Source organism: Suricata suricatta, chromosome 5 (assembly GCF_006229205.1).
Source record: "Suricata suricatta isolate VVHF042 chromosome 5, meerkat_22Aug2017_6uvM2_HiC, whole genome shotgun sequence".
Taxonomy (NCBI): domain Eukaryota; kingdom Metazoa; phylum Chordata; class Mammalia; order Carnivora; family Herpestidae; genus Suricata; species Suricata suricatta.
Window position 1 is genome coordinate 96,802,604 of NC_043704.1, and position 25,406 is coordinate 96,828,009.

Genomic DNA, 25,406 nt, shown 5'->3' on the forward strand with positions numbered 1-25,406 from the left:
AGACATTTCTGTTTTGTTTGAAGTGTACCTTCAGGGTAGATTCCTAGCAGTGGGATTAAAGAGTCAAAGGACATATATGCATATGTACTTTTATTACGTATTGCCAAATTCTTTTCGTAAAAGTTGTGGTAATTCACATTCTACCAGGAATGTATGAGACTTTGTTCCCCCAAAACGTCACTAACAGTATATTGTCAAGCTTTTGCCTTTTTGCCAATCTGAGGAGTGAGAAATGGTATCTCATTGTAGCTTTAATTTGCATTCCCCTCACTATGAGTGAACTTAAATATCTTTCATGTTTAAGAACCATTTTTGTATCTTTGTGATTTTTAATTTGCTTATGCTTTTTTAATCATACAAACTTTTTTTTTTATTATGTAGACAAATTTAACAGTTCCTTCATGAAACCGTCTGGGCTTGGTGCTTTTTTGTGGAGTAATTCTTTGGCAATTTTTTTCTCCTATGCAAATTGTTTTGTAAGCTTTCTGTCTTTACAGGAGTCGGTTTGTTAAACCATATTTTTTCTAAGAAAGTATTCTCTAGGTTTTTAGATGTATTTCATTTGAAGTAAGTGACATCTTTTATGTTTAAATTTTTTTCTCTGTATCAATAGCTATTTGTTATTTCTTATTCTGTATATTTGCACTTTCTCTCCTTTATTTTCTTTATTAAACTAGGAAATATTTTGTCTATGTTGTTTTTATTTTTTCAGAACTCTATGCATTAATTTTCTGTGCTCTCTTTAATTTTGATTTTTAAAAATTATTAATTTAATTTCTGCTCTTGTATTTATTTTCCTCTCTTGGGTTTCTTTTACTTTGTTGTTATTTCCCTATCTCTTTCAGTTGGGAATGTGATTAATTTTTATTTTTTATTGAGATAGATACTTAGTGCTATGAAATTTTCCCTGATCACTGCTTAGAATGTATCCCACAGATTTATTATCATTATTTTTCAGAAATTCTGTAATTTTTATCTCTATTCCCTATCTTGCCTAAGTTGTTTACTGCAATATCTTTAATTTCTAAATGGAAGAGACTTTTTGGTTGCATTTTTGATTTCTACTTTTATTGCACTGTGATCAGCAAGTATTGTTTGTAATAATTTTACAGTACCTGCTGATGATTTCTTTGTGCCCTAATATATGATCAGATTTTTGCATATCCATGTGAATGTTTCATGTATACTTGAGAAGATTGTATGTTCTCTATTATTAGGATGTACTATTCAATATATATCCAAAAATCCACCTTATGTCGTTTAGTTCTTGTATATCCCTACTTTATTTTGTTCATTTGGCCTGTCCTGTACTGTGTGTTAAAGTCTCTTCTCTATTAGTAGTATGTTTCTGTTTCTCATTACATCCTTTGTAGTATTCATTTTATATAGGCGATTGCTATGCTGTTTGACGTGTAGATATTCATACCTGTTACATCCTAAATGTGAAATGTGGATTTTAACATTATAAAGTATTCTTTTTGTTTAGTGTAATGCCTTTTGAAATTTTCTTTCAACCTTGAGTTAAACCCATTCACATTTATTGGTATGACTGTTACGTTTAAACGGACTGATTCTGTCATATAATTTATTACAATTTTTATGTGCATTATGGTATAATTCTTGTATATCCCTCTACTTGGTGTACCTTCTTTGCTTTTGAAAAAAAACTTCTTTTTGGCATTTAGGAAGGTTTCTATTTTGATTCTAGTCGTGCCTTTGTATTGATATTTTGTAGGATTTTTAATCCCCTCTTTTCTTAAATTCTTACTATGTGGGCATCAATTTTGGATCCTCTCCTTTAATTCTCACCTAACAGTAAATGGAAGTCATTGTTCTTTTCCTACATTTCCCTTTTTCTCTCCTTTCTCTCACTTTTAATTGCATTTTTCTACTTTATCAAAACATAGAAGATGGTCTAACTTCTACAATTAAATAGATGAACTGACTCAAATGAGTCCTTTCGTCTAAGTTTGCTCAACCACCTATTGGTTGGATGAAGCCCATCCTCTAGGTGCTTTTATATTCCACAGTTACATAGTATTATACCACATACTACCATTACAGTAGTATAGTAGTGTTATATTACATATTTACCTAGTATTCTCTGATTTTTTTGTATGTTCAACATTTTCCTTATGGTCTTGATACTTAAAAGATATCTTGATTCTGTAAAATATTCTTGGTCAACATTTATTTTCTTCAATCTTGAAAATGTAGCTTCATTGTTTTGTGTGTTGCTGTTATGCATTTTGTTTGTTTTGAAAAGTCTTATATCAGTCTAATTCTCTTGTTTATATTATTTCGTTTTTGTTTTTGTTTTTAGCCCGGGAGCTCTGAGACTTTTTTTGTTTTCAGAGTCTAATGGTTTTGTTAGGATATGTATCAGAGTTGACCATTCTACATCAATTTTCCTCGTACCTGATATGCCCTTCCTGTGTAGATTGAAGTGTTCTTTTATTCCTGGAAAGTTTTCTTGGATTATAATTTTAAACATTCATTTTATTGCATTATTTTTGTCCTTTGGGACATCAGTTAAGCCTATGGTGGACCCTCTTTGCCTGTCTTCCATTTCAACTATTTTCTCTGTGGGTTTTTTTGCTGCTTTCTTTCTATCTTTTCTTTAATTTTTATTTGCATTTCCCCCCTTGATTTTCTTCAAGATCCTTTATTAAACTTTTATCCAAGTCTGCTTTCCCTTGGGCACCTTGTAATTTAATCTTTTGGTACAAATAATTTTCTGTTTCTGCATTCAATCAACTCTCATTCTTTTTCTCTATTTTTGTGTATTTCTGTTCTTAGTACTTGTACTTATGATTCAGTCTACTTTTTTAATATACCGTACACTTATCTGATTATATTTTATTTAGTTAGGGTGTACTGGTACAGTTTTCTTTAAATGCTTGGTTTCATCTTTGGAAGGAGGTGGGATTTTCAATAGCAGAAATGAATTGTGTTGATGTTGGTGAAAGAGAAAACTAGTGTGCCTTGTTTCTTTTTTATTATACCAGATACTTAATGGTCTCTTTGTATTTTATTTCCTTCTCCTGTCTCACTTTTCTCTGGATGCAATGCTTAACCAAAGCTGCCACTTCCATTCCTGCCTCTTCTGTGCAACTAGTGTTGGGAATCACCCATCTGTGTTCAGAATTTTGTCATTTATGTTGCACTTTCTCTTTCTAGGGATGATTTTACCTTCGCTGTTTCTAACTCCTTTGTTTCTTTCTACTCCTTTCCACGGAATCTTTTAAACTCCCTTTTACATGCCCTATTCACTCATAGGCTTGCCATCAACAAGAGAGAAGCGGGGGTCTGTTGGAATTGTTCTTCTCTACTTACAGGTCGTTTGAAGGTTACAGTGTTCTTTGTCTCCTAGCAGTGCTGAAAGTATATGTCGCCTAAGGTCTAGCTTACTCTCTTTGTTGAATTTATCATTTTATTTAGGAGGTTGTGAGGATATTTAGAATCAGACAGGCACCATTATTCTCCAAACCTGGAGTTTTCTTTCCAATTTTAAAAATAATTTTGCAGTTTGTGAAATCCAAAATTCCTGAGATCTGTGGATTAAAAGACTGGGTCTTAGAGATAAATCGTTCACTCTGTGATTTTCACTGGGATAGATTCAGCAGAAAGCTGTTAGTTCTCAGTTTTTCCTGTCCTCTTTCCCCATAAGTAGCTCTAATAGAAAATAAGCTGTTTTTCTCTTTTCCCTAGTCTTGGTATTCTTGCTGTTAACTTGCAGGTTAACTTGTGGTACGAATTTCTGAGAAAGCTCTAAGTGGCATACTCATGTTGCTAAAATGGAATACTTGTGGGCTTTAAATTATTAAATACTGTGACTAAATTCATGATTTCCCAGTCATCCAGGGAACTATGCATACCAATTGTGAAAAAAGATAGTATGTCTTTGGAGTAAAACCTAGTGTTTTTAATGATGTCTAAACCCACTGGCTGCTGCCGCCATAACACAGTACCATAAGCAGCATGGCTTAAACAACAAAAATGTATTTTCTCACATGTCTGGAGGCCGGCAATATGAGATCAGTGTGCCAGCATGGTTATGTTCTGGTGAGAACATTTTTTCTGGCTTGTCTCTTCCTGGCTGCCTTCTAACTGTGTTCTCACATGGGTGAGAGAGAGAGAGAGGAAGAGGGAAAGGGGGAGAGGAAGAGAAGCACCATCTGGTGTCTTTTATAAGGGCACTAATCCATCCCATCATGAAGACCCTACCCTCATGATTTTATCTAAACCTAATTATCTCCTAACGTTCCCATCTCTAAATGCCATCACGTTAGGGCTGCAGCATAGGAATTGTGGATGGCACAGTTCAGTCCATAGTTTCGTTCAACATCTTGCCTCCTTGGAGTATGGAATTCAAGATTTATGTGACAAGTAAAGTCTGGTACCTACGCTTGAATAGAATAGCATTCTTGGAAACAATAAAACTAAGTTCTGCTGATATTATATGATAAAATTGGACACAAGTCCCACAAAGAATTGAGAAAGAAAGCACGGGAAATACCATCCAAAAGAAGTAGTGAGTGCCCACTAATGAGGTGCTGCAAAACAGGGCAACACCACAAACCAAAACAGTGAAAGACAAAGATGTAATGCTAGTGTGCTAGTTCTTCCAGAAAAGATCCTACAAGGAAAAAAAAAAACTGACTCAGACATAAGGATATAGAAAGTCCTTATTTCCAGGGTGTTATACTTAGTAAAAGACTATTTGTAAATGGAAATTACATTGTAAATTTTATTATCATAAAACTTACAGGTGGAATAACTTCTTCTTACTAGCTGTGTTACTTTACATAAATTATAACTTCCTGAAATTCAGTTTCCCCATCTCTAAAATTTGGGGACACATAAGAGATACCCCAAAATATCAGACCCCCCATATCTTCTACTTTCTTTTAAGATCACCCTCATTGTATTTTTGTATTTTGCCCTTGGCTCCCTCTCTGCTTTCTCTCTTCTAGAAGATGATGAGATGGAAGATAGGCAATAGGACTTTATATTAGTTAGGGTTCTCCAGAGAAATGGAACCAATAGGTTATATATATATATATGCTGTTGGGGTGTGTGTGCATGCATGTGTGTATGATTTATTATTAGGAGTTGCCTTATGTGATTATGGAGGCTGGCAAATCCCAAGATCTACAGGGTGAGGCAGGCTAGAGACTCCCAGAGTCAATGATTTAGTTCCAGGTGAAGTCTGAAGGCCTGAGAACTGGGAGAACTTTGGTGCAGTTCCAGTCTGAGGAGTAGGAGAGAATTCTCTCTTCTTCGGGGAGGGTCAGACTTTTTCTTCTGGTCAGGCCTTCAGCTGATTGGATGAGGCCCACCTTATGCTACAGAAGCAATCTATGACTGGAGGCAATCTATGACTTACATGTTAATCTCATCCAAAAATACTCAAAAGTGCCCAAAATAATGTCTGATTAATTGGCTAGGCAATCCCTGGTCTACTCAAAGTCACACTGCAAGGAGGGAGGAAGTCTATGGGGGGAAAATTAGGACACAGGGAAATATCCTAGAGGAGGAATCCAAACATTACCTTACAAATGTACCAAAATCTTTTACTCAGCACGAAATAATTAAGATAGTTTTTATTGTTTTGTAAAGGTGCTAAATAAGAAAGCAAAGTGTGCTTCAGTAAAGGTGTCGCTTCACCTAGGCACATTGCCTGGAAAGCTACAAATTCACAGTAGGACATAATTCCAAAGGAAATTTGAAAAAGAAGAGATTACATAGATTGAATTCTAAATGGAATTAAGATTTCTATGGTGGTGAAAATAGCTTAATACTGGTCTGTTTCTCCGACTTTCTTCATTGGCGCTTGTCTTTGACCCTTTTATAATGTTTATGCATTGCTCTTTCCTATTAAGCCTTTTCCAAAAATTGTTGGAGAGTTTTTATGATTTTGACAGTTTGACATTTATATTCCAAGCAAAAGTGCTAAGCTTTTTTCAAGCATGTATACTGAGGTCTTTAAGAAAATAAACCCAGTCATTTGATATCACTGCAGGGAAATAGCAGTCCTCTTTCTAAATAGAATCAGCTATTCACAAAATTATTTAATACCTCATTGTGCTCTGTAATTACCCTGTGGCGTCTGGTTTTGTGAGTATGTGTAGGAAGTTACTCTCTACACCACTCTACTCACCTACGTCTTTCTTACCCTTCCCTTTCTCCAGTGGTACTCACAAGTGCCAGACGAGGGACCTTGGTTTCCTCCAGACTCCTCTTCTGAGGGCAAGGCCCCACCATGGTCATTGCTGAAGGAAAAGGATCCTGGCTATCATTGTCACTCTTCCTAGCTATACTGACTGGAAAAGAGGCAGCAATTTTGTCCAAGGGCCAAAATTCCTAGTGACGGCCTTTGAGATAACCAATCCATAGTATGGCTCTGTTCAAACGTGATGAGCTGGGTCACTTCAGGTTTTGTTCCACACCTGAACCTTTGTTCTGTGTAATTCTAATAGTTGATTGGTAGTGGGAGAGGAAGCCAAAGGTATACAGTGACATGGCTATAAAGCAAAAGAAATGTGCCAATGTTAGGAAGAAGCAGAAACCATGGGTAAAGATGAGGTGAAGCAACTTGATCAGAGGGTAAGTTGTCAGTTTGTAGTGAAAGAATGTTGAAATACAAAAAGAAACAGCTGTTGAGTTGCTCAAGTTACATTTAGGTGAAAGCTCAATTGATTGCTATTGACATAGAGTAATCAATTCCCAGCCCTTGTTTGGTTCCAGAATGATCTTCCATCAAACTTGGCAGTGCTGTAATTCCTTACTTCTGAGTGCCCAATCCCTCCCTCCCTCTCTCTCTCTCTCTCTCTCTCTCTCTCTCTCTCTCTCTCTCTCCCTCTCTCTCTCTTTCACTCTCTCTCTTCCTCCTTCCCTCCCTCCTTCCTTCTCTCCATCCCTCCTTCCACTATAAAACAAATTCCCATCACTTGGCTACCTAAGTGAGCTTGCTTCTTGTAATCAAAATAGCCTGACTTGCATTGCCTCATGGTAGTGTTTGGGTAGCCCTATTGGTGGAGTATTGACTATTAAGTACTAATATTTATTTTCCTAACGCTAAAACACTAGATTTATTCTCTTATTTTCCCAGTCCCCCAATATATATTCCTCCTTTCTTTGCTGATAATTTACCATTAAAATGAAGGAAAGGGGAGAAAAAAGAAAGTGGTGTAATTAGGCATTTCTCTTCTTTCTGTTGGTCTGCATAGTTTCTAGCTAGAAAGCTCCCCTGGCTAATCAGGTTTTTCTTATAACTTAGAAAAGAATGATCCTTAAAATTCTGTCTATAACTACTTAATGAAAAATAGCTAGATGTATTTGTTTTCCACTTTTTCTTTCCTAAGAGAAACAATAACAGATACTTCTCTGTTCCCAGGTGAAAGAAAAAAAAAAGAGATAATCTTTACCTATTCCTTTGCTGTCTCTGTGTTCAAAATACAAAAAGGTAGAGAAATCTAGGTAAAGTATTTCACACCTAAGAAACACACTCCAGCATATATGGACCTGTTCTTGGTAGGAAAAACGTCACCTAGCTGGTTCTCAGAAACCTAAGTCCAACAATCCAAAAACCACACTTTAACCTTTTAACCTTACACATTCACTAGTATTTCCAACAAGACAAATGTTAGCTTCCTAGTTTATGTATGTTATGAATGTATTAGGTTATAGGTAACAAAACTGTCAGTAATGTTTAAGTAAATACAATTTTTGTAACATACGAAATCTTGGAAGAAACCAGTTGCTGATGTTGGAAAAGTGCCATAAGTATTGATCTGACATTTTGGTAGCTATTCCAGTCACCATGTCAGCATACAGGGCAGGGTAAAGAGAAAGGGAGCACCTTTCCTGTTTCATTTAGAACAAAAGACTTTCCAAGGTCCCCACAGGCTTCCACGTCTGGTTTCTTGGTCACGTGGCCATTTCTGCTTGGAAGGGAATCTGAGAGGCCCAGCCGTCTTTCCTGGTGTTGGCACAATGTTCTTCTGTGTGGCATGGCAGGTCTGCTAGCAAGGCAGACACAGGAAGGGGATATTGGATGGGAAATCCAAATTGCTTGCAAGACAGCTAGAAGCAAAACGTTAACGGCTCCTTTAGTAGCCTTTCTGGGTCTCAGAAATGCCTTGCTATTTTGACCTTTTGTACACTTCTTGCCACATTAATTCCAATAAGGAGTTTACGTATCCTGGAACGCAGGGGGAGAAAATGAGACTCGAGCTAAGGAAACTGTTCAACCACCTATATACTTCACTGTTGTAAATGATTATACTGAACAGCCAATACTCTGAGAAACGACTATGCAATATTATGAGAGGCAGACTCCACTGGAGAAGGGGCACTGTCGTGGGACCTGGATGGAGAGCAGGGATGCTGTGTGACTCCCAGATGTAAAAGCTGAACTGACCCCAGAGCCAATGGCTTCCGTGAGGGAGGCTTGTCCTCAGAAACTCAGCTGGACATCAGTGGTGCTTCACCTACTTGAGCCCAAACTCTGAAATTTTCAGTTAACTTTTAGCTTGAAAACATTTCAAAACTACATTAACTGCTAGAATAGTGCAATGATATCTATGTATGTGAGTGTGTGTTAATATCTATATACAATCATTATTATTGAACGTGGCACTGTAGGATAATCCTTCACTTACTTATCTCACCCTACTAGACGGGAAGCTTCGTGAGAGGAGGGTCAGTTTGGCTTTGTCACTTTACATCACAGTGTTGAACTGTGCTGCTTGGCACACAGTATCAACCTATGAAAGGGAATGACTCCGTGAATAAAGAGCTATATTTAAATTGTATCCTTTTCAGAGAATCCACTTGCCATTAAGTGCTAAAATCCCCACCGGCAATCTAACAAGAGGAGCTGCTGGTTCAGGGTTCAGCATCGTTAAAAGAAAAAGAGTACTTAGCTGCGGTATGAATGCAGTAATCTTACCTAGAACATAGCCTCTTTTCTTCTGTGAAGCCCCTACGGAGCATTCTTCTACTGCCGCCTCTCGCCCTTTTTAAAACTCAGTACTAGAAGGGACTTTTACAGATCATGTGATTTAATCTTTTACTTCTACTCATGGAGATTCTGAAACCAGAGAAGTTGAGTAACTTCCCCAAGATCATGCAGCTGGTTATTGTCATAAATTTGCATCATTTTTTCTCTTAGTTGGGACCTGATTCACTTCTCTAAATGTAGCACCCTGCTTGGTAAATTTATCTACCGGACCATTACCATCTTTGTATTTTCCCAATAAGGGGCATGAACTCTTTTCCCTGAGCTAAGTCCCCTCCACCACACACACACACACACACACACACACACACACACACACACACCTGAGATGGCCATGAACACATACAATCAGCATTCCTACCATCTGCTCAACACATGTATAACTCCCTGCCTCATTCAAGAGTATATTTTTAAAGCTTGTCTTTAAAGGACCTCATGTTTTTCAGACATTGGCAAAAATGAATCTTGAAAATTACAAAATCAAAATATGTTGAGCAAATTAAGATCCATTTTCCCTGGCAGTATTTGGTCTAGGCAATGATTGCAAAACTCCATCTGCATTTTGTAAGATGACTTCTCTGTGAGTACATTTGCAACAGCTTGATTTAGGAGTGTACTTCCGATATTAATTTGACTATCGCCGCTCTGCCGCAGAGAAACAGAGCCCCTTGGTCTTTAGGACTCTTCATCAGAGCACCGCACTCGGGAGCACTGTGTTCTGTGGGAAATATTTATTGCGGTAGCGTTCTCTCTCAGGATCACAGCTTTCAATCTTATAAAGTATAGTTTGTCTCAGAACTTTGTTATAAGTTTTGAATTCTTTTTCATTGCCTTTTTTTCTTTGCTTTCTGAAACAGAATTTCCTTGAGTAAAGGCAAAATGGCAGCATTTTTCGTAGTAAGATGGATTTTTTTTATTTTTGCGTATGTGTGATCAGTGGAAGATTGGCCCAGGAAAAATATTACATGAAACAGATAAATATATATGTATATATATGTATATGTGTGTGTGTGTGTGTGTGTGTGTGTGTGTGTGTGTGAATTCATTCCTTTTTCTTTGAGCTCCTTTTTAGTTATTAAAACACTGATTTGGAGCCCTGGGGTGGCTCAGTCAGTTAAGCATCTGACTTTGGCTCTCAGGTCGTGATCTCGTGGCTTGTGAGTCTGAGCCCCGCATTGGGCTCTCTGCTGACAGCACAGTGCCCACTTTGGAACCTCTGTCCCCACCTCTCTCTGCCCTTACCCTGTTTGTGTGCTTTCTCTCTCAAAATTAAATAAACATTTAAGTTAATTTTTAAAATGTTTATTTATTTTTGAGAGACAGAATGTGAGTGGGGGAGAGGCAGGGAGAGAAGAGGGAGACACAGAATCTGAAGTGGGCTTCAGGCTCTGAGCTGTCGGCCCAGAGCCCCATGCGGGGCTCGAATTCACGAACTGTGAGATCATGACCTGAACCGAAGTCAGACACTTAACCAACTAAGCCATCCAGGAACCCCTTAAATAAACATTTAAAGGACATACTCATTCAATAAATATTTGTTTGATGCTTAGTATGTGCCAAGCTAGCTAGCTGCGCTGGATGCCTAATAAGTATATTATTATAATAATTATATTTACATTTTACATTAGTTTTTATATATAACATACATAATGAGCATCGGAATATAGTGTCTTTTTGTATTTTCATACCTCATTTGAATGTCACAGCAGATGTTTGAACTGGGCATGTAGGAATTATTATCTCCACTATGACTGTAGAAACTGAAGCCGAAAGAAAATACATGTCCAGAGTCACATGGATAAGGTGAGGGCTGCATGAAAATCCAGCTTTCCTGACTCAGACCTTGGAGCTCTTTTCCCATAGTATTTTATCCCTTTCAGAGGTATTCTTGTCTCCACATTTTACCTCTGCCACCCCAGTTAGTGATCAGTGCCCACCCACAGCCCTGTGGCTGCCCCTGGTCCTCCCCTGTGAGTAACTTCTATAAGAAGCTTCTGGTCATATACTCTTACAGGCCTCCTCTCTCCATCTCTGTTTCTGTTTCTCTTGTATACATATATGTATATGTCGTATCTTCTCTGACACTAAGCCACTCAGAGAACTCATATTGAATTAAAATCCACTTCCCTTGTAGAATAAAGTTTTTAATGCTTTATAAATAAAACATCTAACACTAGGGATTTGGGCACTCAAATAGTCTAAGAAGGTCACATTATGACTGACAGTTGTTACATTGCTTTGGTTATGGGAAAAAGTTATTTCTGTTATTATTAAAAATAGATTCAGACAGTGCCAAATACACCAGGTCTTTCTAGAAAAAACTTTGATAGCTGCCATTAGCAATCCTAAGGCAGAAAATGTTTTTCAAAGTGATAAAACACACACACACACAATAATTGCATTTAATAACTAATCTAGAAAAAAATGGTATGACATTGTTTTCTCTGGGATGAATTTCTTTTTTAATTTTTAACGTTTATTTTTGAGAGAGAACACAAACAGGGAAGGGGCAGAGAGAGAGGGAGACACAGAATCCGAAGCAGGCTCCAGGCTCTGAGCTGTCAGCACAGAGCACGACACGGGGCTTGAACTCATGTACCACGAGATCATGACCTGAGCTGAAGTCGGACCCTTAACCAACTGAGCCACCCAGGTGCCCCTCTCTGGGATGAATTTAGATGTAAGAAGTTCCTAGAAGCAATGAAAACGATTATAGAAGCTCAGCTTCAATATAAAATACCATAATGTGGATAATTTTGCTTCATTCTGTCTTACAGTTACAATATTCCAATCCCTCTAAGAACTCCTACCTGGTCTCCCTGAATTTGCAAGGAATTTGCCTTCCTCTGACTATGTACTAATATTAATGCTAATTCATGTGCATTATTTATAATTTATATATAGCTTTGGCCCTATTATCTCATTTTAACCTTAAAACAGTTCTGAGATAAATAATATTGCTATCTTTATTTTGAGTCATTACTCAGTTTGCTCAAGATCATAGGGCCCGAAAGTAAGAGAACCAAGATATGACCCTGGTATTCTGACTCCAAATTTTAAACTCCTTTGACTTCGTCACCTCATATATGCTTTCAGACTCCTCACTTCTTATACCTCTCAGCTTTCAAACGGGGATCGAATTCACCTGGTGTTCAGCAGATTTCTCTGCACGTGACTTTACGGAATACATAAGAGGATTGGGATTTCAATTCCAACTTTTCTACTTTGCTGGGTGATCTTAGATAAGTTACTTAATCCATCTAAGGCTCAGCTTCTCCATCTATAAGATGATGACCATAATACTGCCCACATTAAAGGACATCAAAGTAAAGTAAATGAAATCATCGATTTGAAGTCTTAGCAGAGACCATATCATGGTATTATTATATTATGCAATTTACAAGTTGTGTACGGTTGGGCAAGATACTTAATCTTGTTTAATTCCATCCCTAAAAAACGGGAAAATATTAAGTATCTTGCAGGGATATCATAAGGTTTAAATAAAATAACATTTGTGAAAGTGCCTAACAGCCATTGGAACTCGATAATTTTTCATTTTCAACCTACTTGCTTTCTATCTTTCTTCAAAGAGAAAATCAATAAATGTTTACTGGATTTCTAGTCACTCCTTTCATGGCAATGATTTTATGACTATGTGTTAGTGGTTCTATACATGGATGCAAGTGTTCGATATCAAGGTGACTTTGACAAACAGTCCTAAAGCTCCTAGTAGAATAAAATGCAGGGTCCTCTCAGAGAGGTAGCATAAAGGAATTTGGGAACCGAGTTTAGAGTAATTGCCCAGAAAGTGGCTCCCTGGTGAAGCCGTGAAGACAGCCAACCCACATGTACTTTGGGCATGGACAAATTTCAAGGAGAAGGGTTTGTTAAACCAAAGAGGTGCTCAAAAGGGATTAATTGTTGGAAACACCCATCATAATTTACATAAAAACATTCAACTTGAGAACATTTTTAAGCAGTGATTTTCAATTTTTTTTAATGTTTATTTTTGAGATAGAGACAGAGTATGAGTGAGGGAGGGGCATAGAGAGAGGAAGACACAGAAACTGAAGCAGGCTCCAGGCTCTGAGCTGTCAGCACAGAGCCTGACGTGGGGCTTGAACCCATGAACATGAGATCATGACCTGAGCCAAAGTTGGACCCTTAACTGACTCAGCCACCCAGGTACCCCAAAGCAGTGATTTTCAATATCTGGTTCAGTGGATCCTATGCATCTACTGACACAAGAAGGATGTGAGGGCGATCTGGCTGCGACATCTGTCACCCCATTGATCGCCAGGGTTGATTCGGCTGATCTGGCTGGCTAGGCAGGTGTCCCCTTCCTCCCTCACCGCTCCAAGTGCGTCCCTCCTGAAGCTGCGCGCTCAGTCGAAGAGGATGACCATCCCTGATAGAGGAGGACCGTTCTTGGGTCAAGGGTATACGAGTAGCTGCGCTCCCCTGCTGGAACCTCCAGACAAGCTACTGACACAAGAAAAGCACAGTGGAAGAATATGCATTTTCAAGTGGTAGAAATACTTGTTAATAATTAGAATGTTCTTAATTTTACATTCCACTTGCACATATTTTTTAATTTGGCTGCCACTGCCAAATTATAAACTTATAGGCAATTTATTGCAAAATTATATATTTAGTTATGTTAGGATATCATTATTTTGTGAATTCTCAGTGTTCAAATAGTTCAACAGGCTGAGAAATGCTGTTATGAAAGTACAGTTTTGTTACTAGGGACACTGTTCAGCAGAGCAAGAAGCAAACATTATATTGCCTAAGAGTTCACTGAGGACCTGCTTTCTCAAAAGATAGGATTAATTTAAAATCAACCTTTTACTGTGATTTGTGTCTCTGAGCAATAATGGGTGTGTCATATTCATCGTTGCTTTTCTGGCACCTACAGCAGTGTCTGGGATGAATAGGGTTGCAACACGTTTCCACCTTACATAGAAACTGTATATATAAAAAATGCTTTGTTGCAAAAGCACTTAAATGGTTTATTCTATGTGCTTTGAAGATACAATCTTTTGTTTCCCTCATTCATTTTATTTTTCGTGGAATCCTGCTTCTGTTTCTGACTCACTGCCACCTATTTCCAGGATCCTTCCCTGAAAACTCAAAGCTATTGGTGACGTTTTCTTTCTTGCTCATCCCAGTTTGTAAATGAGCACACATTACTGTATCGCTGTGTGGTTTATGCAAAGCTCTGTGTTGGCAATGGAAGTCCGGAGCATTAGTGAGGCATCATCCTTGTTCTTAGAGAGTTAATGTCGTAGGAGACAGAGATATACAGGCAACTAATTATACTGTGAGGCGGAAAGAAAAAGTGCTGTGCTTCAAGTATAAACAAAATGCTGTGGTTGCAGAGTGGAAGGAGTAATTAATTCAAACTGGGAGGATCAGGAACAAGGAAGGAAAAAAGTTAATATTTATTGAGGGCTCATCAATGGCCTATGGCAAGCCTAGTGCTTTCCCTCGGGCTCTGGCAGAAGGGTGTATTTAAACTGAGCTGTGGGGTGTTTGGCCCCTTCACCACGTTGGGAAGGCATGGGTTCAAGAAGCAAGGATACCAGGGGAAGACACCTTTCTGCCATCCCTGTGGAACAGGGACGGAGACAGCCTTGACTCGGGATAAGTTGGGGGAAAACTGAGTTGGTGAGAAAAAGCTATTTTCTGTCAACATGAGGAGGTGCAGGGAAATTCTAGGCAACGATGATGAAGAATGTTAAGTAAGGATAGGCTTCAGTGGGAGGGGAGGGCAAACGAAGGGGAGTCGGAGCGACGGGGAGGCCCACATTTACACTGGTGGGTATAAATTACACGGTGGACCGGGGAATTCTGATCAGGACACTTGTGAGAGTGTGTTCAGTGGGGAGAATGATCTGGTCCCAAGGTTCCAAAGGAAGCCCAGGCCAGTGGACGCCTCAGCTTGTGTGAGCTCTCCACCATGCTGGCAAGGGTTGGCGGGTCCCTAGAGGGGAGGGGACAGGTATCCCCCAGCTTGCCAGCCTTCTCTCTGGGCTGAAGCGTCCACTTCTTTGGAGCACAGACTGTCTTCATCACTGCACGTTCGCCCACAGAGCCCGTATTGGAGTGTGCATGGGGCAGGTTTTCACACGATCATAATTGATTCCTGGCAAGCAAGAAGGTAAATTTGAGCAGAGTCAAGGGGCTAGTTATGGATTTTACAATGCTGTGGAAGTTTAACCTGAAAATTAACCACACAGTTACAAAGAAGGTTAAAGCCATTTAAGACTTTACGATCAAGAATTATTTCTAACGCCGTAATTTTACCTAACGAATACTGTGTCGATTAACTTCTGCAGTAATTTATTAGCTGCTCATTATACTTCCCTGTTTTGACTAATGAAAACGTTTAGAGCTGCATCTTTATGGCAGCTAAGTAGGCCAGGCAGTTTGACTGTCTAAGAATAATTAGAGAATTTTGCATTGTTAGCCAGTGGGATGCCTACCTCTCCTGGTGCAGCTTCAGAGAATGGCTTTTCTATTTTCTCAACCTTCTCTCATTAGTATCTCTTTGTGGATAAAGTCCAACTCTCCAGAATATCACTATAAAATGTTTCACAAACATTTATGAGACTGATCCAGCTGATCCAAACTATTATTAGTTTTCTAATTAGGATGTTCAAAAGAACTGTTATGTTCCTATGTGAGATAACTCAGGGGAATTTATAATATTAGGGCTTAACAACATTTTCCTAGCTTACATAAAGGTCTCAATCAGGAAAGGCCAATCTGTGGGAAACGTGCCCCGCTTTGCCCTTCTGTGCCCGTGATACACATCTGTAATCTGTAATGCCACTCTTTTCCTCGGAGCCTAGATAGGACTTCAGAATCTTTCTCAACACAGCACCATAAACAGCAAGAGGTTGGACTGGCATGAAAGATGAAAGAGCCAGGTAATTGCTCCTACAAGCCTATAACTCCTCAGGCACAGACACCAGGTCCGATTCAGGACATGACATAAAGTAGGTTCTTAATCAATGTTTTTGGAATAAGCAGTGCACAGAAAGCAAGATGAATTAAATGGATGCATTATATATATATATATATATATATATATATAATTTTTTTTCTAAAACTGGTGTAGAAATGCCTCCTTCTCTGTGTTCTAGGATGTGTTCTGTGTATCGCCGTAGCCTTGTGAACACCAGCTCACAGAAATGACAGAGCTGGGAGAGACCTGAGAAAATACTGAGTGACAACTTTGAACACAAGGTGCAGAGGGGACATCATCTAGGGCGCAGTCGCTGAGGCCTGGGAGCCATCCCCTGTATCCCATACCTTAGGAGCTCTTGTGACTGTTGGCATGTTCTTTTTCTCGTTCGCTGTAAAGTGGGGAGGGTGATCTTGTCTATCTTGTCTGCTTTGCAGGGTTGTTGTAAAGCTAAACAAGAAAAAGAAGGCAAAGTGCTTGGTGTAGTGCCTAGCCTATGGTAAATACTCAAAAAAAGTTAACTTTTCTTTTTTTCCCCTCACTTTCTTTAATAATAACTGAACCAGTGACAATACTGTAAGTGCTTTTATTACAAAGTTTATCTGTTCTGTTGTGGTTTTCCCCCTTCTATTCAATGAATTGACCAACATCTCCATTTTAGATACATAGAAACTAAAACAAAGAGAAGGAACTGATTCTTTTTAATTAAGAATAAAATATTTCCTATATGGATAACATAAACTTCCAGAATGTCATTCTCTCTCTCTTTTTGTGTGTGTGGCTAATCCTATTATTTCATAATATATAACATGCTTCATAGAAAATATATTTATAAAAACTTGTTTTTAAATAATAGAGCAATGTAGTTAAAAAGGAGGGAGCTGAGTGGTGCCTGGTTTGCTCAGTTGGTTAAACTTCTGACTTCAGCTCAGGTCATGATCTCAAAGTTTGTGGGTTCAAGCACCATTTTGGGCTCTGTGCTGACAGCTCAGAGCCTGGAGCCTGCTTCAGATTCTGGGTTTCCTTCTTTCTCTGCCCCTCCCCTGTTCATGCTCTGTCTCTCTCTTTCTCTCTCAAAAGTGAATGAATATTAAAAAAAATTTTTTTTAAAGGAGAGAGCTGAATTGTCCTTTAAAAAAAGAAAACCAACATTTACATCACACATTGAAACCTTCAGGTCAGTAATTAGTAGTGCGGTGGGAGTAGGGGTTGGGGAGGGTTAGGCAAAGTTTTAGTTGTCTTTACTTTGGTTGCCTGGAAACACACCAAGGCAGCAGGAGCTGATGAAAACAAAGAATTCCACATTGCTGGTAAGGTGGCTGTTGGAGGCAAGCCCTCCGTTGGGACAGAAGTCTTGCCGCTGCAAGTCACACAAGAAAATGGAGTTTAAAACCCTGACATGTTAATAGAAGCAAGGTTACCCAAAGAGATTCTGAGAAGTTGCTTTTCCAATGCGTTTCAAATGAGATTTACAAGCAGTGTTCTGTATCGGTTGGTATAAACATGGGAGAAGATTTACCCATTTTTAATCAAGCCAGATTAAACAGAATATAAGGAGGGGTGTTTTAAATGGATTCGACTGTAGATTTTGAAAATAAACTGTGAAATTAAAGACACGTGGGCATTAAGGGCTTTTACTCTCTACCTCTTGGCTTGAACGTTTTGCCTCCTAATTGTCTGCCTTGAAATGTGCTTTGATTTTGGAATTCTTTTGCTAACTCGGGTTTCTTTTCAAAGGCACCTGTTGAATGGAAAAAAAAAAGTATAGATATAGTTGAAGGCAGCTGAAAAGAGGTGAAGCCATTATGAGTTCCCAGAATGCATTTGAGTTGAACAAGGGGCCACAGCTGGGGTCAAAGAGCCCCGAGGGAACAGGAGGTGTGGCCACAGATGAAGACCACCAGCCCACCCTGCTTGAAAACCAACTCTGTGTGAGCGACTTTCTCAAAATACAGAGTGCCTTTGAGGTAAGCCTTAATCTTAATTACTGGAGAGCTTAAATTGTTCATGAAGATTAGGATGAAACAGATTTTTTGCTTAATGTTTGTTTATGTATTTAATGGTGAAGACCGGGAATTGAAGGGTTGCCTGGGTAACTCAGTTGGTTAGTTGTCCGACTTGGGCTCAGGTCATGATCTCGTGGTTCCTGAGTTGGTGTCCCACGTCTGGCTCTGGGCTGACAGCCTGGAGCCTGCTTCGTATTCTGTGTCTCCCTCTCTCTCTGCCCCTCCCCTGCTCACATTCTGTCTGTCTCTCTCTCAAAAATAAGTAAACATTAAAAAAAAATTAAAAGAACAGGGACTTGAAAAGAATTGGTCAGGCTTGGATTTCACACCAGAATAAATTTAGCTCTCAGTCCTGTGGGTCAAATAATATGACTTAGGTCAAAATTGCCGCTGTTGAATATCCTTGCCATCAAGGGAGGACTAATTCTTGGACAACATTTTCCTTAGAGATCACCATAGTTTAGGAAACCCCAAGGTTATGGTTGTGAGCGGGGGACTCCCAGCACAATGTCTGTACCCGTAGCAAAGAAGTGGGAGTCTGGAAATGCAAATAGGCAGTTTGTAAACATTCGCCCCTGCTTCACTCCAAGTGACTCCATTTTTGGGGGGCACTTCATTGTCCCAAAATCCCGTGTGAGGGACCATCTCCCACTCTTTTGGTAAATATTGGAACAACGCCAATCAAAACAAAATGTGAAGTTTTCATAATATTACAACATATAAAATAGACCTTAAGAATTGTAACTATAAATAAAAAGCTTCCTTCTATCTTAGCTAATTAATTTGGAATTCTGCAGCTGTGCGTGGTAAACCACATACGTCAAAATGATTTTTAGTTTCTCATGCGAATAAGAAGTGCTCTTTTGTGCTGTGGAAGTTAGGTAGACATGAGCCCCCCCTCCTTTCTACTTCGTTATGTTTGCTAAAATATGTTCTCAGGACTTCGGAAGATCCTCTGAGGGTGCTTGGGAGTATCCACATTAATTTGAGACAGACATGCAATATTTTGGAATACCACCTTGAAATTAATTAAGCATGATGAAATGTAACAATTATATCGGTCTGTAATTGGCATAAATTTTCATCTTCAGCTATCTCCCCCCAAAAGAGTTGCTAACTACTGAAAGTCTGCTGCACCCTGTTTTGCATAACCAGTTAGATTCTACCTGTAATGATAAATTAATGTCCCAATTATATCAACCATTTCTTTATATTATAATCCATCATATTTAGTAGCAAAGACATGCTCTGCCCTACACTTTCCTCATTTTAATTGCCATATATTTGCTATTCGTTCAACCCTATTTGCCTGAAAAATTTCAGTGCTGCTCATGTCCAGTGCCCCAAATGGATCTGGCATATTTTGATAGACATAGCAAACATTTTGACAGCTTGAGGACATTCAGAAAATGTAACAGCAGATCAGGACGGCTTTGCCTCTGCCATGGACAGAAATGTGGTGGTTTGTTCTGCTAGAGCACAAAGAATCTGAATTCTAGGGCCTGTTAGGAGAGTCTACATCCTACAGTTAATGTCTTCAAGACTAAAACTGCTGCCCAACAGTGGGGCTAGGTGTTCTCTTCAAACCACTGATCAGCCTGGAATGAAGCCAATGAAACAGGATGATCAATCGCAAGATTTTTTTTTTTTTTTACTTTAAATATTTCAAAGACTGGATCACTTATCTTGAAATTACTAGTTGGAAAAGCAGGTATTACTGAGAGAGAAGAGATTGCAATTGGAGCTTGCATGAACATAGAAAACCTATAGAAATATACACACTGTATGAAGCTTAGTAGTACCATTTAGGAATAAAGCAAGTAGTGCTTGCATGTGTTGTAAAGAGGTAGAAATGACTTGGAGTCACTGTGCAAGCTCTTTTATCAGATTTCATGGATTTAAATCTCACTTACAATGTGTCTTTGTGCAAATTACTTAAACCCTTTGGGCCTCAGTTTCCAGTTTTCAAAAAAAAATTGAGCTTTGCAGAGATACTTTTTAGAGAAAATGAAGTCTGTCCATTTTTCACAGACTCAACAGACACAGAATGGAATAATCCAATGGCAAATCTGCAACCAGGACTAAAAGTGAGTCCTTGAGACAGTATGATTTCTAAACACAGCATGGAAACCGAGAGAAGGATGATACCCTTGATGATTTCAGTGGAGCTCAGTCCATCTGTCATGAACGTTAGGCCCACAGGCCACAGGTGTGGATTTCTGTAAAAGGAAAAATTGCCCTAAGCAGCTGTTCTGCAACATGAAACTCTAAAGGTGATGATTTGTAGTCCAACCATTAAAGACATGCTCTTGGAAATGCCAAGATTCTGGCACTAGATCTTTATCTCCTTTTTTCTTTTTTTTTTGTACACAGATTGCTTATTTGAGGCTGAAGAGTTATCAGATATTAGATAAAGTCCATATCCTTAATTGAAAAATTGGGAGTTGAGCCTTTGAATTGTGTATTGAATGTCTCACATGTATTTCCAAATGAAATATACACACTGTATGAAGCTTAGTAGTAACATTTAGGAATAAAGCAAGTAGTGCTTGCATGTGTTGTAAAGAGGTAGAAATGACTTGGAGTCACTGTGCAAGCTCTTTTATCAGATTTCATGGATTTAAATCTCACTTACAATGTGTCTTTGTGCAAATTTCTTAAACCCTTTGGGCCTCAGTTTCCTGTACTTCTAATATGGGTACAATAGATTTGTGGTGAAGATTAGATATTATCTGAAAAATACTTGGAAGAGTGCTTGGCATGGAGTAAGTGCTCAGTTAGCATGGGTATTACTCAGTGAGTAGATGTTGAACTTCATGGCCTCTCACATAACTCATACATATCCTAAAGGGATTTAAACTTTGAATAACACAACTATGCTTTTACATTCTTTTTAGTTGCTGTAGGAAGTGGAAGCAATGAGTCGCAAAGACAAAGTCACATAGAAGAGCACAAAGGCATTCTTTATCTCTTACTTCATATTTTATTAGCATTTAAAAGATTTAAACTGATGTCTTCATCCTCATCTTTATTTTTTTAAGTTTTATTGCATTTTATTTTAAATCGATCCTCATCTTTAGAACAAAGAAATTACCTGGATAGAAGTACTAAAAACTTCATTTTCTTTCAAATGATGGTGTCCAAAAAGCCATATATCAACCTGAACAGAATGAAACTTGTATTCTTCAAAGACTTGTAAAATGGTTGTTACTCAAACTTTCCATCAGCACTTGCAATGCTTAGAGAAATGATATGGTGTCTGGATATTCATGTTATTTTGATGTCCACCATATTTTACATTTTCATAGCTACTTCAAAAGCTATAGCTATTATGTAAAGAAAGCTGTGGTCTGATGATTTTAGAGGAATGCAGATAAGTAGAAATTATGGTTCAAGGGAAATGGAATTTTGGAAGAGCCCCATTGAGATCTGTTCTATATTGAGTTTCTTCTGAGAGTCTGGCTATGTAGATTTCGGAGTAGTTCTTCCCTTGAATTCTGCATTGTTGACCTCTGCATGGCAGGACTTTCTGTTCTTTGGTGCTGGATGCTCTGTTGCCTGTTTGACCTGAAATTATGGTTTGCCTACCCTGCTGGACTCACGGGATTGAGTCCTCACCTGCTTCTGTCAACAGCTTTGTCTGTATATCATCTCGTGGAACTTCTGTTCTGGCCAAGGCTGTAGAACGAGGGACTGGCCCTAAACTGTCTACTCCATGCCCAAGCCCTGATAAATCTTTAGCATAAATAGCTAGAAATGAAATCTAAACCACATGCAAAACACAAGCTATTGATGCTCAAAGCCTAAGCATTGAGAAAGGCATAGCAAAAATCCTAGCAGGATTTTTAACATCCCCAAAGATGTTCAGGGAGGTTCTCCTATCTCCGGGGAAAATGGAATCTGCATGGTGCACTCGCGCTAACTTAGTCTCAAAACACCAGAGAAGTTCAGAAAGCAATTCTGCAGTTCCTGAAAATTGTGCTTCAGATGTAATAAAACAATTAAATCCACAGAATTTATGATATCCTTACACTTGAATGTCTTTACAAAGTTCCCAAGAGTCTGCCGATAGACAGATTCTAGAGCTGAGCCTATGAATGATGCTTCCTTGCTCTGACAGGACAAAGCTGAGGGTTCTGAGACCCTGCCAGGCAGTGTAGACTCTAAAGGGAATATGGAAAGTTAGACTTAGCTTTCTTACCTTTGCTTTATTTGTTCTTTTTTGTTCAATGTTTATTCATTTTTGAGAGACAGAGAGACAGAGCACAAGCAGGGGTGGGGCAGAGATAGAGAGGAAGGCAGGCTCTAGGCTCTGAGCTGTCAGCACAAAGCCCAAGGCGGGGCTCAAACTGAGGAACCATGGTCACATCATGACCTGAGCTGAAGTTGGACGCTTAACTGACTGAGCCACCCAGGTGTCCCTATTTGTCCTTCTTTCTAATCTGTCAAGATTCTTCCCAGTTCCTTAAGGCCCCAATATTCTCTGAACCTTCTCATTGCTCATTGTATCTTCACTATTAGCGTCCCCAGTGAACTGAACTTTTTGGACATATCTCATGTCCCAGAAGAATTCTTGTCTCTTGCTTCTTTCTTTTCGACTCCAGGCATTACCATCCCAAATACAAATAAAATCCCCCATCTTTGTTTAATTCCCTTTCCTTACAACTATTAAATTTTGCTTGTCTTTGAAAAATAGGAGACAGTTCAGGAAGATCATTAAAAAAAAATCTTTTTTGGGGCCCCTGGGTGGCTCAGTCGGTTAAATGTCCGGCTTTGGCTCAGGTCATGATCTCATGGTTTATAGGTTCAAGCCCCACATTGGGCTCTATGCTGACAGCTAGCTCAGAGTCTGGAGTCTGTTTCAGATTCTGTGCCTTCCTCTCTCTCTAACCCTCCCCTGCTTGCACTTTCTCTATCTATCAAAAAATAAAATAAAAACCATAAAAAAATTAAAAAGAATCTTTTTTGGTAAAACTGATAGTTAAAAACTCTATATTATGTTATCCAATAAAGTTCCACATTAGGTAATTTTAATTTTCATAGCGAGTAGAAACTGTATAAGATATATAATAGCTCATACACAATAGAGGTTTATTTCTTGCTCTTATAAAGTAGAAAGGAGATATTTGTAATTGGTGGGCCGCTCCAGGTAAGGACTTGGGTGCCCAGGCTCCTTCCATCTCTCACCTTCCGTGATTGCCATGCATCAAACTAGTAGCAGGAGTGAGAGCATGAAGGATCATACACAGAAGGTTTTCATGGACCCCGGGTGCATCCCAACTGCAAGGCCAGCTGGAAAGTGTACACAGGTTGTGCCCATAAAACAAACTCATCCTCAGTCCTTAGAGTTTAATAGTAGGAAAAGTTCCATCTCTCCTAATAAACCAGCAGGCTTCCTTTCATAGATTAAGGAGAGTCATGTGCTTAACAATGTTTTGTGTTTTGCCTTAACTACCAGGAGGTTTGAATTTACGGTTCAATCGATACCATTCTTCTAAACGTAGATTTTTCTGGAACAATTATCTGCTATTTTCATTGTATGACTCCTGTTCTTTTATCTTTGCTTTAATGGTCCAACCACCTATGCACCTTCATTGTAGCTGAACTGAAACTCTTTCTGGAAATCAGTTGAGGTAAAAATGATGAGTAAAAATTTAGTATCTTTCAAGTATGGTAAGATTTTATAAAGCACTTCTGTAGGCCTCATGTTATTGGATCCTCTCACCAGCCTGGAATGTAGGCTGGGTAGACATTTTTATTTCCCATTTACACACAAGAAAAATGAAGCTCAAAAACATTTAATTGAGTTGCCCCATGGGGCAGAGCCAGGCCCAGGAACAGATTGTCAACTTTCCAGCTCATTGTATGGCCCGGCTCCCACTGGCCACGAGGCAACCTCTCTTTGGGATGTTGCCGTAAGAAACAGGAACCCAATAGGATAAGGACTTGGTTAACAAAACAAACATGTTAAGTTAATAATGCACAGGTGCTTAGCCCTGGCAAGTTGTGATTGTGCAATCAGCAAATAATCAACAATAAAATCAATGTAGAGAAAAGGTGGGATAAAAGAGGGAAAAGATAAGAATAACTTCCTGCTTTATTTTTTTCCTTTCCAAAGCATCTGACTTCAGCCCAGATCATGATCTCATGGTTCATGAGTTTGAGCCCCATGTCAGGCTCTGTGCTGACAGCTCAGAGTCTAGAGCCTGCTTTGGATTCTGTGTCTGCTTCTCTCTCTGCCCCTCCACTGCTCGTACTGTCTCTCTATCTCAAAAATAAACAAACATAAAGTAAAATTTAAAAACTTAAGTAAAAAAATGGCCTCTCAATAGAGGCTTATAAGAAGGTAAACAGGTAAAGCTTAATCTAGAACTCAGTTCTATAATACGTTGTGCTTTCAGTAGCCTCAGTCAGTTTTATGACCTGCTAAACAAAGGCAGTAGGTCAGAACATTTCTCACACCAACTCTCTTAGTGGAATCAAAAAAATCATTTTTGATGGCTGCAGAAAATTAGTGAAGCTCTGCAGGTCTCCTGCTGCTCACCCAACATTACGGTAATAGCACAAAGCAAATCCAACACCACTGCTGCTGGCACAGCCGGAAATGGCTGAGATTCTTTGGAGGTTTTGTTTGATTTGCTAGAATTCATGGCTGAGGTTAGCAAACCATGTCATCCCCAAAACAAAAGCAAGTAACGTTATTTGTCAACACACATGAAAAACTGGTTTTCTTAAACACTGCTGACTTTGTGCTGAATTTTGTGATGAGTTCTAACGGCTTCATGCCCTTTCCCATTTCTCTGTGTGCTTTTGGAGCAGGTGCTTATAGAAATTGATCTGGGTCAGAGAGGGTGATAGGAGAATGTTTTAGGCGAACTAATATTTTTAACCTCGAGCTTTGGCCGGGACTGGAGCAGAGAAGGCAACCAAGGAGCTTGCGTGAAGGTGGGAGAAGGACCGTACAGGGCCCGTTGCTATTCATTTGTAGTGCATCAACTAGCCGGACTGGTAGACCAAGGGCACAGCCTACGTTTTTAATTTTCCTGAGAATTAAAAAAAAATAATGATAAAGCAGACAGCTGAAGAACTATAATCTGTGCTATTTTGACTGCACGTTTGTCATTTGTTACCAAGGAGATCACAGTCAGTGATAACACAAGACCCCGCCACCTCTGTTGCTAGAGATAGGAAGCTTCTGGATTGTCTCTTGATGATTTCCAACTTTTCTCCAAGGCTCTGCTTCACACTTCCATAAGCACCTCAGGGTCTTTTCCTCCCTCATTGTGTCTTACCACCATTTCATGGTTATAGGACCCTTGTTAATGTGCAGTCTCTGGGCACCAATGGATGTTGAGGACTACCGAGGATGCCGTTCCCCTCTATCCCTCCCCTTCTGCATGTG

General features: G+C 39.0%; 1 protein-coding gene and 1 long non-coding RNA gene across 2 annotated transcripts in view; one reads left to right on the forward strand and one right to left on the reverse strand.

Moving 5' to 3' along the window:
• Positions 1-14,462: 14,462 nt before the first annotated feature.
• Positions 14,463-17,227, reverse strand: LOC115292752. Its single transcript, XR_003909113.1, has 3 exons — positions 17,155-17,227; positions 16,346-16,448; positions 14,463-15,173 (listed from the first exon to the last, which is right to left on the reverse strand). It is a non-coding gene; the product is annotated as an uncharacterized LOC115292752 (long non-coding RNA).
• Positions 17,228-17,390: 163 nt separating this feature from the next.
• Positions 17,391-25,406, forward strand: part of WDR49 (WD repeat domain 49) — a 133,211-nt gene continuing 125,195 nt past the window's right edge. The window contains exons 1-2 of the mRNA XM_029940784.1: positions 17,391-17,489; positions 17,736-17,965. Coding sequence (XP_029796644.1) covers positions 17,804-17,965 — 162 coding nt within the window. The 5' untranslated portion in view covers positions 17,391-17,489; positions 17,736-17,803. The remainder of the gene's footprint in view (positions 17,490-17,735; positions 17,966-25,406) is intronic.